Source organism: Solea solea, chromosome 10, assembly GCF_958295425.1.
Source record: "Solea solea chromosome 10, fSolSol10.1, whole genome shotgun sequence".
Classification (NCBI taxonomy): domain Eukaryota; kingdom Metazoa; phylum Chordata; class Actinopteri; order Pleuronectiformes; family Soleidae; genus Solea; species Solea solea.
The window spans coordinates 14,680,165-14,693,590 of record NC_081143.1 but is presented as its reverse complement, the minus strand read 5'-3'; the positions used below and the strand labels follow the sequence as shown (position 1 = coordinate 14,693,590).

The following is a 13,426-nucleotide window of genomic DNA, read 5'->3' as shown; positions in this document are numbered from 1 at the left end:
TCACAAATTCAATGCAATTTTGAGTAGTTTTTGCTCAAATAATCTTTCTTTTTCATCATTGCCTAGGTTGTGCTGAAAAAAAGGATATAAGACCCTCTATATTGCACATTCTTATAGCCTCTGTATATACTGTGCGTAACATAGTCATGGAAAAAGCAGCCAAAATGCTCTGTGTCACTATCACATTTGCATACAAGCACATACTAATGAATCGCCGTGTGTTGCAACAGAGATCGAATGTCGTTCATCTTGTGGTCAAAGACCAGCCCGCTGTTGGCAGTTGGGACAGTCAAAGGAAACCTGCTGATCTACAATCAGCAAACTTTGCGCAAGATCTCAGTATTTGGTATACACAGAAAAAAGGTCACCTGTGGCTGCTGGAGTCCTCAAAATCTTCTGGCTCTGGGAGGTGATGATAACACACTGAGCATCAGCACTCATGAGGGAGACACAGTCAGGCAGGTAGTGTGCAGGGAACATTGCTATCAGCCTTAACCGTGACACTGACGTTTATACATCAGGTTATTGATGCACAGAAATGAATGATCTGATTTATGTCTCTTCTCTTGCTAGACAACACTTGGCGGCAGGCCGTCTGAAATTCATTTTTCCCTGATGAAGATGGATGAAATGTCGACGAAAGAAGACACCATTGTAAGTGCTCTGCTATTTTCCCACTGCCTTTCACAAGCCACATTATTCTCATGGGTGTTTTGTACAATATCTTCACGTTGTCCATAAATATTCACCTCTGCCTAAGTACTGTCTTCATAAGGAAAGAGAAATGAATTCCACATACTGGCAGATATTTGAGGTGTCTTTGTTTTATCTTTACTTCAACTATTTAACCCTCAGGTGAGTGTGTCTGTGGACAAGAAGATTTTGATGCTTTTCAGCGTCAATGACCCTGATAACCGAATAGAACTGACCTTCCAGCGTCACTATGGAAACATCGTGTCATATCACTGGTATGCACACGTCCACACATACCAACAGGCACAGATATTGAATGGTGACAGTGAGATAAATGTATTAAAATGAGTTCTCTTTCCCTCGTTGTCACTTTCAGGTATGGCGATGGATATATTCTCCTTGGATTCTCCCATGGATACTTTGTGGTTATCTCCACTCACATCAACAAGATTGGGGAGGAGCTGTACCAGGCTCGTAACCATAAAAATAGTCTTAACAGTGTGGCTATCTCGCCAACGTTAAACAAGGCTGCGTCCTGTGGGGACAACAGGTACACACCGACTTTCAAAATAGAAACTCATAAGCGCTTGTTTATGAGCATGCAAAATTCAAGCCACGTTTTGTCTTGTTGCAGCATAAAACTCCACGAGCTGTCTGAGCTCAAAGATATGAGCAACGTTGTTCACTTTGACGATGAGACAGGTCTGGACCAGCTGAGCTGGACACACGACGGCCAGCTGTTGGCTGTCTCCACACAGAAAGGGACACTTCATGTCTTCCTGACCAAGCTTCCCGTCCTGGTTGACAGCTTTGGTACCCGTGTGGCGTACCTCACCTCTCTGCTGGAGGTGACTGTCTCCAACCAGGTGGAAGGGGTGAGTCCACGCACACACACACACGCACAGTAAAGCTCAAATTAATTCTTGTAGAGAGGAATGAATTTGTGTTTATAACGAGGAAAAGCTACAAGTTCACCAACATGCGGAGCCTTAGACAGCTGCATCTGTTCAAAATAAGAGTTATTAAAATGGTGAGATTGTGAGCGTATGAAAGACAGTTGTGTTTCTCCAATACTCTCTCTGATGTCCTGTGTTCTTCTCTTCAGGAGACGCCTGTGGCCATAGAAGTGGACGTGGAACCCACTTTCATTGCAGTCGGCCCGTATCATGTCGCTGTGGGGATGAACAACAGAGCCTGGTTCTACGCTTTGGTAGACCATGAACCTGGTATGTGTCTTTAAATATTAAGTGTAGTGTTTAATTTGTCATTAAAATATCTGTGCAGAGGTTTCACTGGATGCATTTTGTGTACCACGCAGGTTTTAACAAGCTAAAGGACTTTGAGTATTTGGGGACAATAGCCCGCATGTGCCTTAACTCGGTCTACGCAGCAGCGCTCTTTGAGGGAAAAGTGCAGCTGCATATGGTGAGTGTTTTGGTGTCTGTACATTGCTCTTCTTTTATTTACTTATAAATAAACACTCTGTTATTGTGTAGCATGGGTATAATAATACTATTAGTCTGTGTGTGTTCTTAGATCGAAGGCAAATGCCAAGAGGAAAAGAATCAGATGCGGTTGTTTCCAGATGATGAGAGAAAAGGTTGGATCCTCTGCCACGCCCTCACTGCTGACTTCCTGTACTACGGCACTGATGTAAGACTCACACACACACTCTGCACACACACACATAGTGATGCTGCTCTGCAGACGATGCATGAATAGAAATCTGACTGGACATAAAAATCATATACACCCAGCAAAAAAAATCCTGAGATCTGCTCACCACTAACGTTATGGTCACATTTAGTCACATTAAAAAACTAAAGGTGATCGTTCTTTCACAGCAGTGAAGAGTGTGAAGACTTTTCCTTTTGTTTTAGGATCAGCTGCTTTCATATCTGTTTTCAAAAAGCAATTATAGATTAGAAAGCAATTATAGACTCACTTATTTAAACAGACCCAGTGCTTTAATGTCTGTTTTATCTTGTGTGTTGTCAGTTTTTCTGCCTTTTACATTTTATTGAGTCAGTTTTTTTTTATTATAGTTTTTTTCTTTTTTTTTGTTGCTTTGTTTTTAAGTTTTTGTCTATTTTAAATTTGTATTCTTGTGAAGAACTTTGTGATTATATTTCTCTGAAAGGTGTTATTATAATAATAATAATAATCATTATTACTAGTCGCTAATCATGTGAATCTCAATTTTCTCTGAAAACACACTTAAGTACATTGTCTCTTGCTAATTAATGTTCTTGTTCATTATCCATTATCAGTCAGGTCATGTAGAATGTGTCTTCCTGGAGAATTGGAAGACTGCGAGCAGCTACAGTCACTCTGCAGGTGTGAGGAGAGTTTTCCCTGACCTGAACGGCACATGGCTGGTCTTCACCGACGATCAGAACAGTGGCTTCCTCTTCTCTCCTGTAAATGTAAGTGCAGTGCACGTACGTTAAAAAGCCAGACTTTCCCATCGATAATGAGACAATCGGACTCATAAACAGATGGCTGTTGTTCTGCACGAGCAGAAGAGGATCAAGTATCTCATTTCAGTTTATTCATTCATCGCATTTAATATATCACAAAAAATGACCTAGATCCTGGGTTTCATTTAGTCCATAAGATTCAATAGTTTTTAATTCCTTTAATTTAGAATTCTAATTCTGTTTAATTAGATTCCACCCTATTGGAAGATGCAGATTCTTTATTTAATGCCAATAAAACTATTAGAGAAATTCATGAAAGAAATACGACTGAACCTTATGATGCAGAGTGTTTATTTACTTGCTTACTAAATAAAACTAAGTAGTCATATAAGTGTGCGCTGGTTCTTAACAAAACTACTAATCCTCTCTTTGTGTGTGTGTGTCTATTCATTGCAGTCCAAAGATTGGTTCTTTGAGCTGCCTGGCTTCTCTCCCACAGTCACAGGAGTCCTGTGGGACAACTGGCAGGGCAACAAAGGAGTGTTTGTCGCTTATGACAATGACAAGGTCTACACCTATGCCCTGCATAAATCCACCATATATGGTAATGAGATTCCACAGCATGACACACATACACTCTTACTGTACTGCTCTAAAGTTTACCTGCTGTGCATCGTGACATATTTAAGTACTCGTCTGCCAGAGTATTTCATCTCAAGTTTTGACACTGCATGGACTAAGGTTAAGGTGAAGGGTAAAGATCCATCCATCCATCCATCCATATTCATAGAGACAAACAACCATTCACTCTCACTCTCACATCTACAGTCAATTTAGAGTGTCCAATTGACCTACTCTCCATATTGCATGTTTTTGGACTGTGGGAAGAAGCCGGAGAACCCGGAGAAAACCAATGCACCCACGGGGAGAACACGCGGGTAAAGATCCAGTGTGAAAACATTTAGGTAAAAATAATTTTCATTTGGCAGAAATTGAACATAAAATATTATATATATTTATTATATTATTATTATGATAATTATTATTATCATAATAATGTTTTTACATTGGCCCACAGTTGACAAACTAAAACCATTTGAGTTCTGAAACTAACAATGCAACTAAAGAGTGGGGTGGGGGATATTCAGATGCTACACAAGTTTACGATAGTTTTTATTTCGTTTTGACTTTTTGTTGTTAAAATGTGTTAGTTTTAATTTGTTTTTACAGCGGGTTTGCTAGTTTTTATTAGTTTTTATTTTTTGTAAATGCTTAGTTTTAGTTTAGTTTTTATTAGTTTGAGTTTATGATAAGTGTCTCAAATACAACCTTTCAAAGTTGCCGGTAGACAAAAAATAAAAACACTTAATATTCGTTAGTTTTGTGAACACACAATTCAGATTCAGTTAGTTATCATTATAAACTCTTGTTTTTATTTTTATTTCAGTTAACAAAACAGTTTTTTCAATTTTAGTTTTCTTTATTCCATAACTATAAAACCCTTGATGCCATGTGCAACTGCATCAGTAAATGTTACTAAGTTTCAAACGCTGTACCTTTAAATGAGGTAGTAATAAAACAGTGTGGACGACAAATAAGAACACCAAAGCAGAAGAAATGCTCCGAGTACAACACCATACGTCCTACATGGAACTTAAGAGGCCATGGACATACAGACACATAAACACGTGTCAAAGTTCTCAGAGGAACTACTCTTTGACTCTGTCTCCTCAGGCCCTCAGGTGGTGTTGGTGGGCAGCACTGCGCTCCTGCTTTCCCAGAAGCCTTTGCTCTTGCACAACGGTGAACTGACTTGTCAGACAGGAGATGGTAAGACCGGCAAACTGGCTCTGAGCACACACTCTTTTCTGAAGACCAGCACATCAACAGATTTACCACCGGGGATCAGCACACAGCTGAGCCAGGCTCTCATGCTCAAGAGGTCAGTTCAGTCGATAGTACAGTGTATAGTACTTTCTACTGTATTGTATTGTAACCTTTGTTTATTTGTATATTCTGCAAACTGTCTATAATGTACACATTCTATTTTAGTGTTAATATCTTTATATATTGTACATTTTTTGGTAATGCATGTTTATTATATTATATTATATTATATTATATTATATTATATTATATTATATTATATTATATTATATTATATTATATCACATAACATTGTTCTCCTGCAGGTTTCATGAAGCCTGGGACTTGTGTAAATCTGCAGGCAGTGATACAGACTGGGCAGAGTTAGGTAAAGCCTGTCTCGTCCATATGGAGGTTGATCTGGCCATCCGGGTCTACTGCATTAGTGGCAACGTGGGTATGGTCCTGTCACTGCAGGGTATCCAGGTACAAAACACACGTTTGTTTTTACAGTATACTGTATGTGACACACTCCTGCCTCTTTTCACTTTGACACAATCATATTCCCCTCTCCTTGTGTCTCTTTGTCTCTTGCTCTTGGTTTTTCTCACTCTGTCCAGGGAACAGAAGAAAGAAATTTACTGGCAGGACATTTGGCCATGTTTCTTTGTGACTACAACCTGGCAGAGACGCTGTATCTGTCCTCAAGCTGCCCAGCTGCTGCCCTGGAGGTGTGTTTGACATCGTCTAGTTTCGATTGTGCCTGATCTGTTACCTCCTGTAACTTAATTGGTGAAATACATCCTTCCTTAGATGAGGAGAGACCTGTTGCACTGGGACAATGCTCTCATGTTAGCAGAGAGGCTAGCAGAAGACCAGATTCCTTTTATATCCAAAGAATATGCTATCCACTTGGACTTTATGTAAGTGTATGTATGTGCATATTGAATACCATTCAGCATATTTGATCAATTTGCCCTGTATCACATTCTATTTTTCTCTCTTTGTAGTGGAGACTACGTGAACGCATTGACACACTATGAAAAAGGCATGACCCACAATAATACTGTAAGTGCCATATCGTGCAATATGCGGCAGTAAGACAAGAAATGCTCTTGAATAGGAAACATAACCACTGATGACATAGCTCTTCATTTTAGAATAGAATAGAATACTTGAAGGTTCCCTCCCTCTATTGAACTCACCTTCAACCATCTTTCACACTGTAGTTCCAGGAGCATGACAAGGTGTGTCAAGCAGGTGTAGCCAGGATGTCCATCAGGATGGGTGACATCAGGAGAGGAGTTGCACAGGTTATTCAACACCCGAGCAGAATCCTCAAGAAGGAATGTGGAGCCATACTGGAGAACATGAAGGTAGAGAGACTGGCCCTAGATTACAGTGATCAGATGTGTAAATGTGAGAGTTTTCAAGAATAACCTTCTTGTGCAGCTTTTCAAGTATCTGAGGAGCATCTGACAAGGCGTTTGATTATCTTTTATGTATGGATGTCTTGTTTTGGTTCACTTTCTAGTACAATATTTAGCGGTATTTCTCATGGTATACTACAACTACAGTATATACTAGTTTAAAATGGAAAGGAAAGTAGTAATATAACCTATCCAATCCTGTCCAATCCAATTTATAAAGCACATTTAAAAAACAACAACAGTTGAACAAAGTGCTGTACAGTAGTATTTAAGATAAAAAAAAAAAAAAAATCAATAAAAACATAAAAGACACAACATCTTACCCAGAAAATGCAGAACAACAGACTCAGACTGTGTCGAATGCCAAGGAGAACAGGTGAGTCTTTAAAAGAGATTTCAAATTTGACAGTGAAGGGGCTTCCGTTCTCAGGACGTAGGTACAGAAGTGTGACATTTTGAACCTCTAGACTCAAGAACTTCTTCTTTCCCTCTTCTAAAACAGCTGATAGGAGTTATATAATAATGGACATGTATCACCTACGTCATGACCCGTACTATAGTTTTGCACATTACATTTCTTTTGCACATCTACTAGATTTCAGGGTTAGGGTTAGGGTCTGTTTATTTTTACTTTTAACTCGGCCTTTGTATGGACAACAAAGAAAGAATTTCATTGCAAGGAGAAATGTGTATTCTTAATGTACATATGACAATAAACTCTTTTAATCTCGAATCTCTTTGTTCATATATTTTTCTGTTCCCTTCTTTAATTTCTTGCAGCAATTTTCTGAAGCTGCTCAGCTCTATGAGAAAGGACAGTATTATGATGAGGCTGCTTCTGCCTACATTTGTTGCAAGAACTGGTGAGGCAAACATAAAGACAAGTTACTTTCTTTCTTATTGTATTCTTTCCATTTATTTAAAATGTTATTGCATCATCAGGGCAAAGTTAGGAGAGCTGCTCCCACATGTTTCCTCTCCAAAAATCCACCTGCAGTATGCCAAGGCCAAAGAGGCAGATGGCAAGTAAGTGTTTACCCTTAAATGTCTCACCAGTAAAGACCATAAAATCAATGAATGCAAAGCTGATTTAATGTATATCATGTGTGCAGGTATAAGAATGCAGCTCAGGCCTATGAGAGTGCGAAAGACTGGAACAACATGATCCGAGTGCTGCTGGATCACCTGAACAACCCAGAAGAGGCTGTTCGCGTCGTCAGGGAGACGCAGAGCATCGAAGGAGCAAAAATGGTTGCCAGGTAGTCTTTGTAGATGTTTTATGTAAGAATGCCTGCGTACCTAATTCAATTTCTGATACATTTTCTGAAATAATGTTTCATTTTAATTCATTTCAATTAATCATACTTCATAATATGTAAACCATCCTTTTATTGTTCTTCCCTCAGTGTATTATACGGTCTTATTTTTTGTACATTATACGACTCTACGGTATAATGTACAATGATAACAATTCATGTATCGCTTTTCAAGCATCAGTACAAACAGCTTTTCAGAATGAAAAAAAATGAATAGAGAATAAAATCCCAAAAATTAAGAAACTGAGAAAACATCAAGCAGCAGCGAGCCCTGACGTGTATAGATATAATAAGTCAATGTCAAGAAATAAGCAACCACATCAAAATAATATGCAGTATAGAAGATAAAAAAAAACTTTATTATTGAAATTAAAGTTAAAAATATGTCAGACGTTTTACATTTAAATTAAGTATGAAGAGGTCAGTGGTATTAAAATGAGTGCACTAGCTGTAAAATTACAATAAAACACAATAAAAAATCCAATAAAACGATGTGGTAATAGTAGCATTAAGTAGCATTAAATCGTAAGTACAATAGAATCAACAGTAATGTCAGACACAAAAAGTCACAGATCCTCACATTAGAGAAGCGGCAACAAGTGAGTTTTTGTAATTATGTCGTTGTGTCTCAGGTTCTTCCTGCGGTTGAACGACTTTGCTGCAGCCATCAGCTTCCTGGTTCTGTCTCAGTGCAAAGATGAAGCTTTTGATGTGGCACAGCAGCACGGACAGATGGAGGTCTACGCAGACATCATCGGTCAGTCTGTGTGGGAACTTTTATGTGTGTGTGTGTGTGTGTGTGTGTTCCTGGCATATTTTCCTGCTGCATGTACTTGTCATTTAATTTTTCTGTCAGTGTAATTCCAGATAAATTGTCTTTAAGGTGAATATTAATGCATTACTGCCTGTGTGTGTTCATCAGGCTCTGAGGCGACACAGGAGGATTATCAGAGCATTGCTGTCTACTTTGAGGGAGAGAAGAAACACCTGCAGGCCGGCAAGTTCTTCCAGAAGTGTGGGCAGTACAGCAGGGTAACGGCTCCAAATCTTTTATCATTTATACCAGCGGTTACCTGAATGGTCAGCTGTCATATTAATGACGTATTAGTGAGGTAAAGGAGGAGAGCTACAGAGCTAATCTAGTAAAAAAGTGAGTGACGGACACAGCGTTTTTAATGTAACCTTTTTGTACAGTTAGTCTCATTGAGATATAAGGTCTCATTGTCAAGAGAGAGACCTGTTTTAGACAAACGTACAATTTTAATAACAAACAATAATTAGTTAAGGACAGAGCGCCAAGTGGAGAAGAGGAACTGGATCAAGTTTCCAGAGATTTTTCAAGTGTCAAACATGTTGAAGTGAAATACGACAACAATGGTAGAGCCAGATTTTCACATATTGCCCATGACTGTAGATTGCCTTGTGATGTTTAATAAATTAGTAGGACATTTCCTGGGAAAGAAATTCCAAAACACAATGCAGTGGGCTTGCTTTATTATAGGCTTTCACAACTCATGGACTGAAACTGAACAGTTTTTTTGTTTTCCTCAGGCCCTGAAACATTTCCTCAAGTGTCCAAACACTGAAGACGACCTGGCAGTGGAGATGGCTATTGAGATGGTGAGAGCTGTGTGTTTCTTTTGTCTGTGCATAGAGAAGGACATGGTATTTGTATTCATATTAAGCATACAGTTGTTCATGTATTTGTATTTCATGTGTTTGTGAATACTTCAGGTGGGTCAGGCCAAAGACGGCTCTTTGACCAATCAGCTGACAGATTACCTGATAGGGGAGAGTGACGGTATGCCCAAGGTAAGAGACGTGAAGGAGTCTATACTCCTTAACTATACTGTGCTGTGTTTACACGTACAGTACAGTACACCTAATACAGTTATCTGTTTGACCGTAATATTACTCTCCTATAACAAAATGATCACCATATTGTTAATGTACTGTAATATTTGTGTGCACCAATCATGATGCAGTCATTAAGTGGAGACTTTTGTTAAACTTTTCCCCAAAAACTTTAGACTTTAAATTGTTTAATTTGTCATGACTTTTCACTGATGTGGGGGAAAAAACTGTTTCTCAAATTTCTCATGCAGTTAGTCACAGTTATAGAGGAAAAGGTAAACTCTAAAGATCTGAACATGTAGGTCAATATTACAATAATCACTTTGTCATTTCATGTATTTAATCTTCACAGGACGCCAAATACTTGTTCCGTCTCTATATGGCACTGCAGCAGTACAGGGAGGCATCTCAAACCGCCATCATCATCGCCACAGAAGAGCGGTGTGCAGGTACAAACATATTTGCACAAACAATAACCAAGAAACTGTGCAACAACTGTGCAAAAACTGTGCAACTGTGCAACAAAATAACAATACAACTATAATCATGCTTTTCTGGCTCCAGCTGCATTTTTAATTTGAATGTCATTCCTACAGGAAACTACCGTTACGCCCATGATTTGCTGCTGAGCACGTACAGGGAGCTGCAGGCCCAGAAGATAAATATCCCTGCTGAAATGGCCACCGATCTTATGATCCTCCACTCCTACCTGTTGGGGAAGGTCAGAGCAGTTGAGCTCAATCAAACACCTGTGACGTGTTAGGTCACTGTGTGAGAGTCATTTGTCATGAAAAGGTCAAAATAAATAGAATCACGTTTTGCTGATTACTGACATGAAGCAATAACTCAGTACTGCTGCCGGGCACTTTGGGCTCACACACACCGGTAAAGTGCCCAGACAAAAACTTTACATCGCTGCCCTCTGGACGTAGATACAGAACTGTTAGATATAACAGAGCATGGTTTAAAAAACAGCCATCACAGTAGTAAATCAGAAGGGAATCCAGCATTATGTGAATGACAATGACTTTTTTTGTCATGAGATATCACTGCATGTTGCACCGTGTTGTAGGTCTATTGCAATGTAATATCCGCAAACAAAATTGCCATGATCTGCTTATTTGTCATGTGAATGCTGTTTGTTCCATATTTTACAAAAGGGACCATAAACCAACTAACTAACTAACTCAAATTATGTACATTATACAAATGTGTACAAATGTGTGAATTCAGCCATGGTTAAAGCTTTAATGGTCTGTATTTATATCGCACTCATCTTTCATATCCATTCATACGCTGCCGGCACAGCCGCCAGGAGCAACGTGGGGTTAAGTGTGTGCCTTCAAGTTGAAAGTTGACTCGCTCCACCACTGAGCTTCTGTAGCCCCTGTTAAAAAGACATTACAACCAGTTAATCACAGTTTAAGTAAGACATAATAATGCATTGAGGTTGCTTTTCTGTAGAAATTTTGTTCAGCTAGAGAAGCACATTAGAGTAAATGTTAAATATTAAGCTTCCCTATCTTAACCTGAGCTAATGTTCTTGTAAATGTGTGTATTTGTGTAGATCTACGTAAAGAGGGGAGATCACCTAAAAGGGGCGCGCATGCTTGTGCGTGTCAGCAACAATATCAGCAAATTTACAGCGCGTAAGTCATTTATTTTGACATTCACAAGAAAATGCATTTGATTGTCACACTTATGACTCACTGGTGTTTGTGCGTTTGTATGTAGATGTTGTTCCCATTCTGACGTCAACAGTCATTGAATGTCACCGTGCCGGATTGAAGAACTCGGCCTTTAACTTTGGTGTTATGCTGATGAGACCAGAATATCGAAATGAGATCGACACAAAATGCAAGAAGAAGATTGAGGCTATGGTTCGGTGAGTGACCAGTGCCACTTTTGTGTTTCGTCTCCTGCTTTTTCACAATTTCCTCCTCCTCCTGTGCCCCAAAGCTGTACTTTTGACTCCTTCATCCTCTATGTTAACTAACACTGCCTCTAAATACTTCCCACAGACATCCAGATACATCAGAGCTGGAGGAGGAAACAGCTCCATGTCCCCTCTGTGGCTTCCAGCTCCCGGAGAATGAGCTGATGTGTAGTTCCTGCAAGAATAAGCTGCCCTACTGTGTTGCCACGGTAGAAAACCTCAAAGGCACTTTATTTATCACCTGAATGTGGTTATGACAATAAAAATGGTGGTTTGATTTTGTGCCCTTTTCTTTTTCTCAGGGTCGTCACATGGTGAAAGAAGACTGGACTGTGTGTCCTCACTGTGAATTTCCTGCTCTTCACTCACAATTCATTCTGTGAGTAACACACAAGAATAAGCACATACCAACTGTAGTCTCCATCCATCCATCCATAATACAGACCATGTGTTTCAGCTTTTAGTTCAGATATTACCTATTTCCCCATTTACAAATAGAAATTTAGGACTAATTTGACAGTATAATAAAAACGTTTTTTTGCTGAGTCAGAAGAAATTACCAAATGTCATTTGTCCCTCAATTTAACATATGTCCCATCGCCAGCTACATTGTTCAATTCCGATTCAAAACAGATCAGAGTTGACGGTTCACATTCATAACTACAAATGTCTTGCATCTGACTTTCATGTGAACACACACAGCCACATTTTGGATGTATATTTGAATCTAGAACCATAGAGTGAAGTGACACAAATCTGATTTGAAAATTGGAATTGTCAATCTGATTTCTGTGTCCACAGAGCCATGAAAAAGGGCCAGAAAGTGTTTTCCAAAGTAGTACATGATTTGAGTCTTTTACTTGTTGTCACATTCATACCGAACTGTTTTTTTGTTTTATTGCAGTTTGTTAGAGACGGAGACGGTGTGTCCCATGTGCTCTAAGAGACTGAGTGTCAAACAGATAAAGAAGATCTCAGACTGACCAATCAACAAGATTAACGAAGAATAAAAGTGTCTCAGTCAAGGGTGACAGAGCAAGTCATTGCCATAAAAGACTCTCACAGGGCACTTTATTAGGTACAAACTATTGTGTCCGGCCAGGAGGCAACGGTGCGAATACACACCATTCATTCTAATGCATAATTTCTAGTCACATAACTTGCATGACTTTGAAGAAAGAGAGGAAGTAATAATGGAGGAATAATTGAAGAAGCAGGCCATGCTTGTTCTTTGGAGAAGAGTAAGTTCACAAGATGAAGATCAAGTACATCTGTCCTCCTCAACAACCTGAGTCTGTTCTTCTTGTCCTGACTCATCTGCTGCCAACACGAGCAAACTCTTCCTCCACCTGCTCCATCTTTGCTTGCATCTATTGTCGCCATCCTCTTTTTCTTTGGAAAAAGCTTCTTTTATCCAGACTTTGTAAATATAAACGAATTATAGGATTTTAATCCTGCAATAAATCCCTGACCCACTTAAATTGTGGTGAGGTTATACCCTGGGGAAATTGTCTTCTGATAGTTTTTATAGTTGATTTGTCTGCACCTGGATTTTTATACAAGGGGATATGAAGGATCCATGCAGAAGTTACAGGCCCAAATGACATTTATGGACCAGACAATCACTTGCAGGAATCATTTTATTGTGCAGGACCTGATCCTGTTTGACTCCCAAAATGTGAGGGACATTTTGTGTAGTCCTGCTGGAGTCCTGTTGATATTGCGGGACACAATTATGTAGCTGTGGGACATTAAAAACTCCTGAAATAAATAGGTGAGAGCTAAACTTTAATTAAGTGTGTGTGTGTGTGTGTGTGTGTGTGTGTGTGTGTGCGTGCGTGTGCCACGCTCATTTATGAACGTTTACATGTTCTGCTGCACCAGAATAAAAATATTTAAAAGAAAATATAT

General features: G+C 39.2%; 1 protein-coding gene across 1 annotated transcript; it reads left to right on the top strand.

The window, feature by feature from the left end:
- Nucleotides 1-237: 237 nt before the first annotated feature.
- Nucleotides 238-13,291, top strand: LOC131466742 (WD repeat-containing protein 19-like). The gene is made up of 30 exons (XM_058640177.1): nt 238-462; nt 574-654; nt 856-968; nt 1,070-1,243; nt 1,328-1,568; nt 1,799-1,919; nt 2,012-2,118; nt 2,230-2,346; nt 2,964-3,119; nt 3,570-3,717; nt 4,848-5,055; nt 5,306-5,465; nt 5,600-5,710; nt 5,793-5,902; nt 5,990-6,047; nt 6,209-6,355; nt 7,190-7,272; nt 7,352-7,435; nt 7,522-7,668; nt 8,358-8,482; nt 8,648-8,757; nt 9,277-9,345; nt 9,460-9,537; nt 9,932-10,028; nt 10,176-10,300; nt 11,147-11,228; nt 11,314-11,464; nt 11,601-11,724; nt 11,818-11,894; nt 12,420-13,291. The coding sequence occupies exons 1-30, from the start codon at nt 238-240 to the stop codon at nt 12,496-12,498; spliced, it is 3,708 nt and encodes a 1,235-aa protein (XP_058496160.1). The 3' UTR covers nt 12,499-13,291.
- Nucleotides 13,292-13,426: the final 135 nt, after the last annotated feature.

What these genes read in the sequence shown, in the direction of transcription:
- LOC131466742 (XM_058640177.1), top strand. Translation starts at nt 238, where the DNA reads ATGTCGTTCATCTTGTGGTCAAAGACCAGCCCGCTGTTGGCAGTTGGG. An exon ending in AGAGTGACGGTATGCCCAAG is followed by an intron (nt 9,538 to 9,931) that starts GTAAGAGACGTG and finishes TAATCTTCACAG; the next exon opens with GACGCCAAATACTTGTTCCG. An exon ending in ACTCCTACCTGTTGGGGAAG is followed by an intron (nt 10,301 to 11,146) that starts GTCAGAGCAGTT and finishes GTATTTGTGTAG; the next exon opens with ATCTACGTAAAGAGGGGAGA.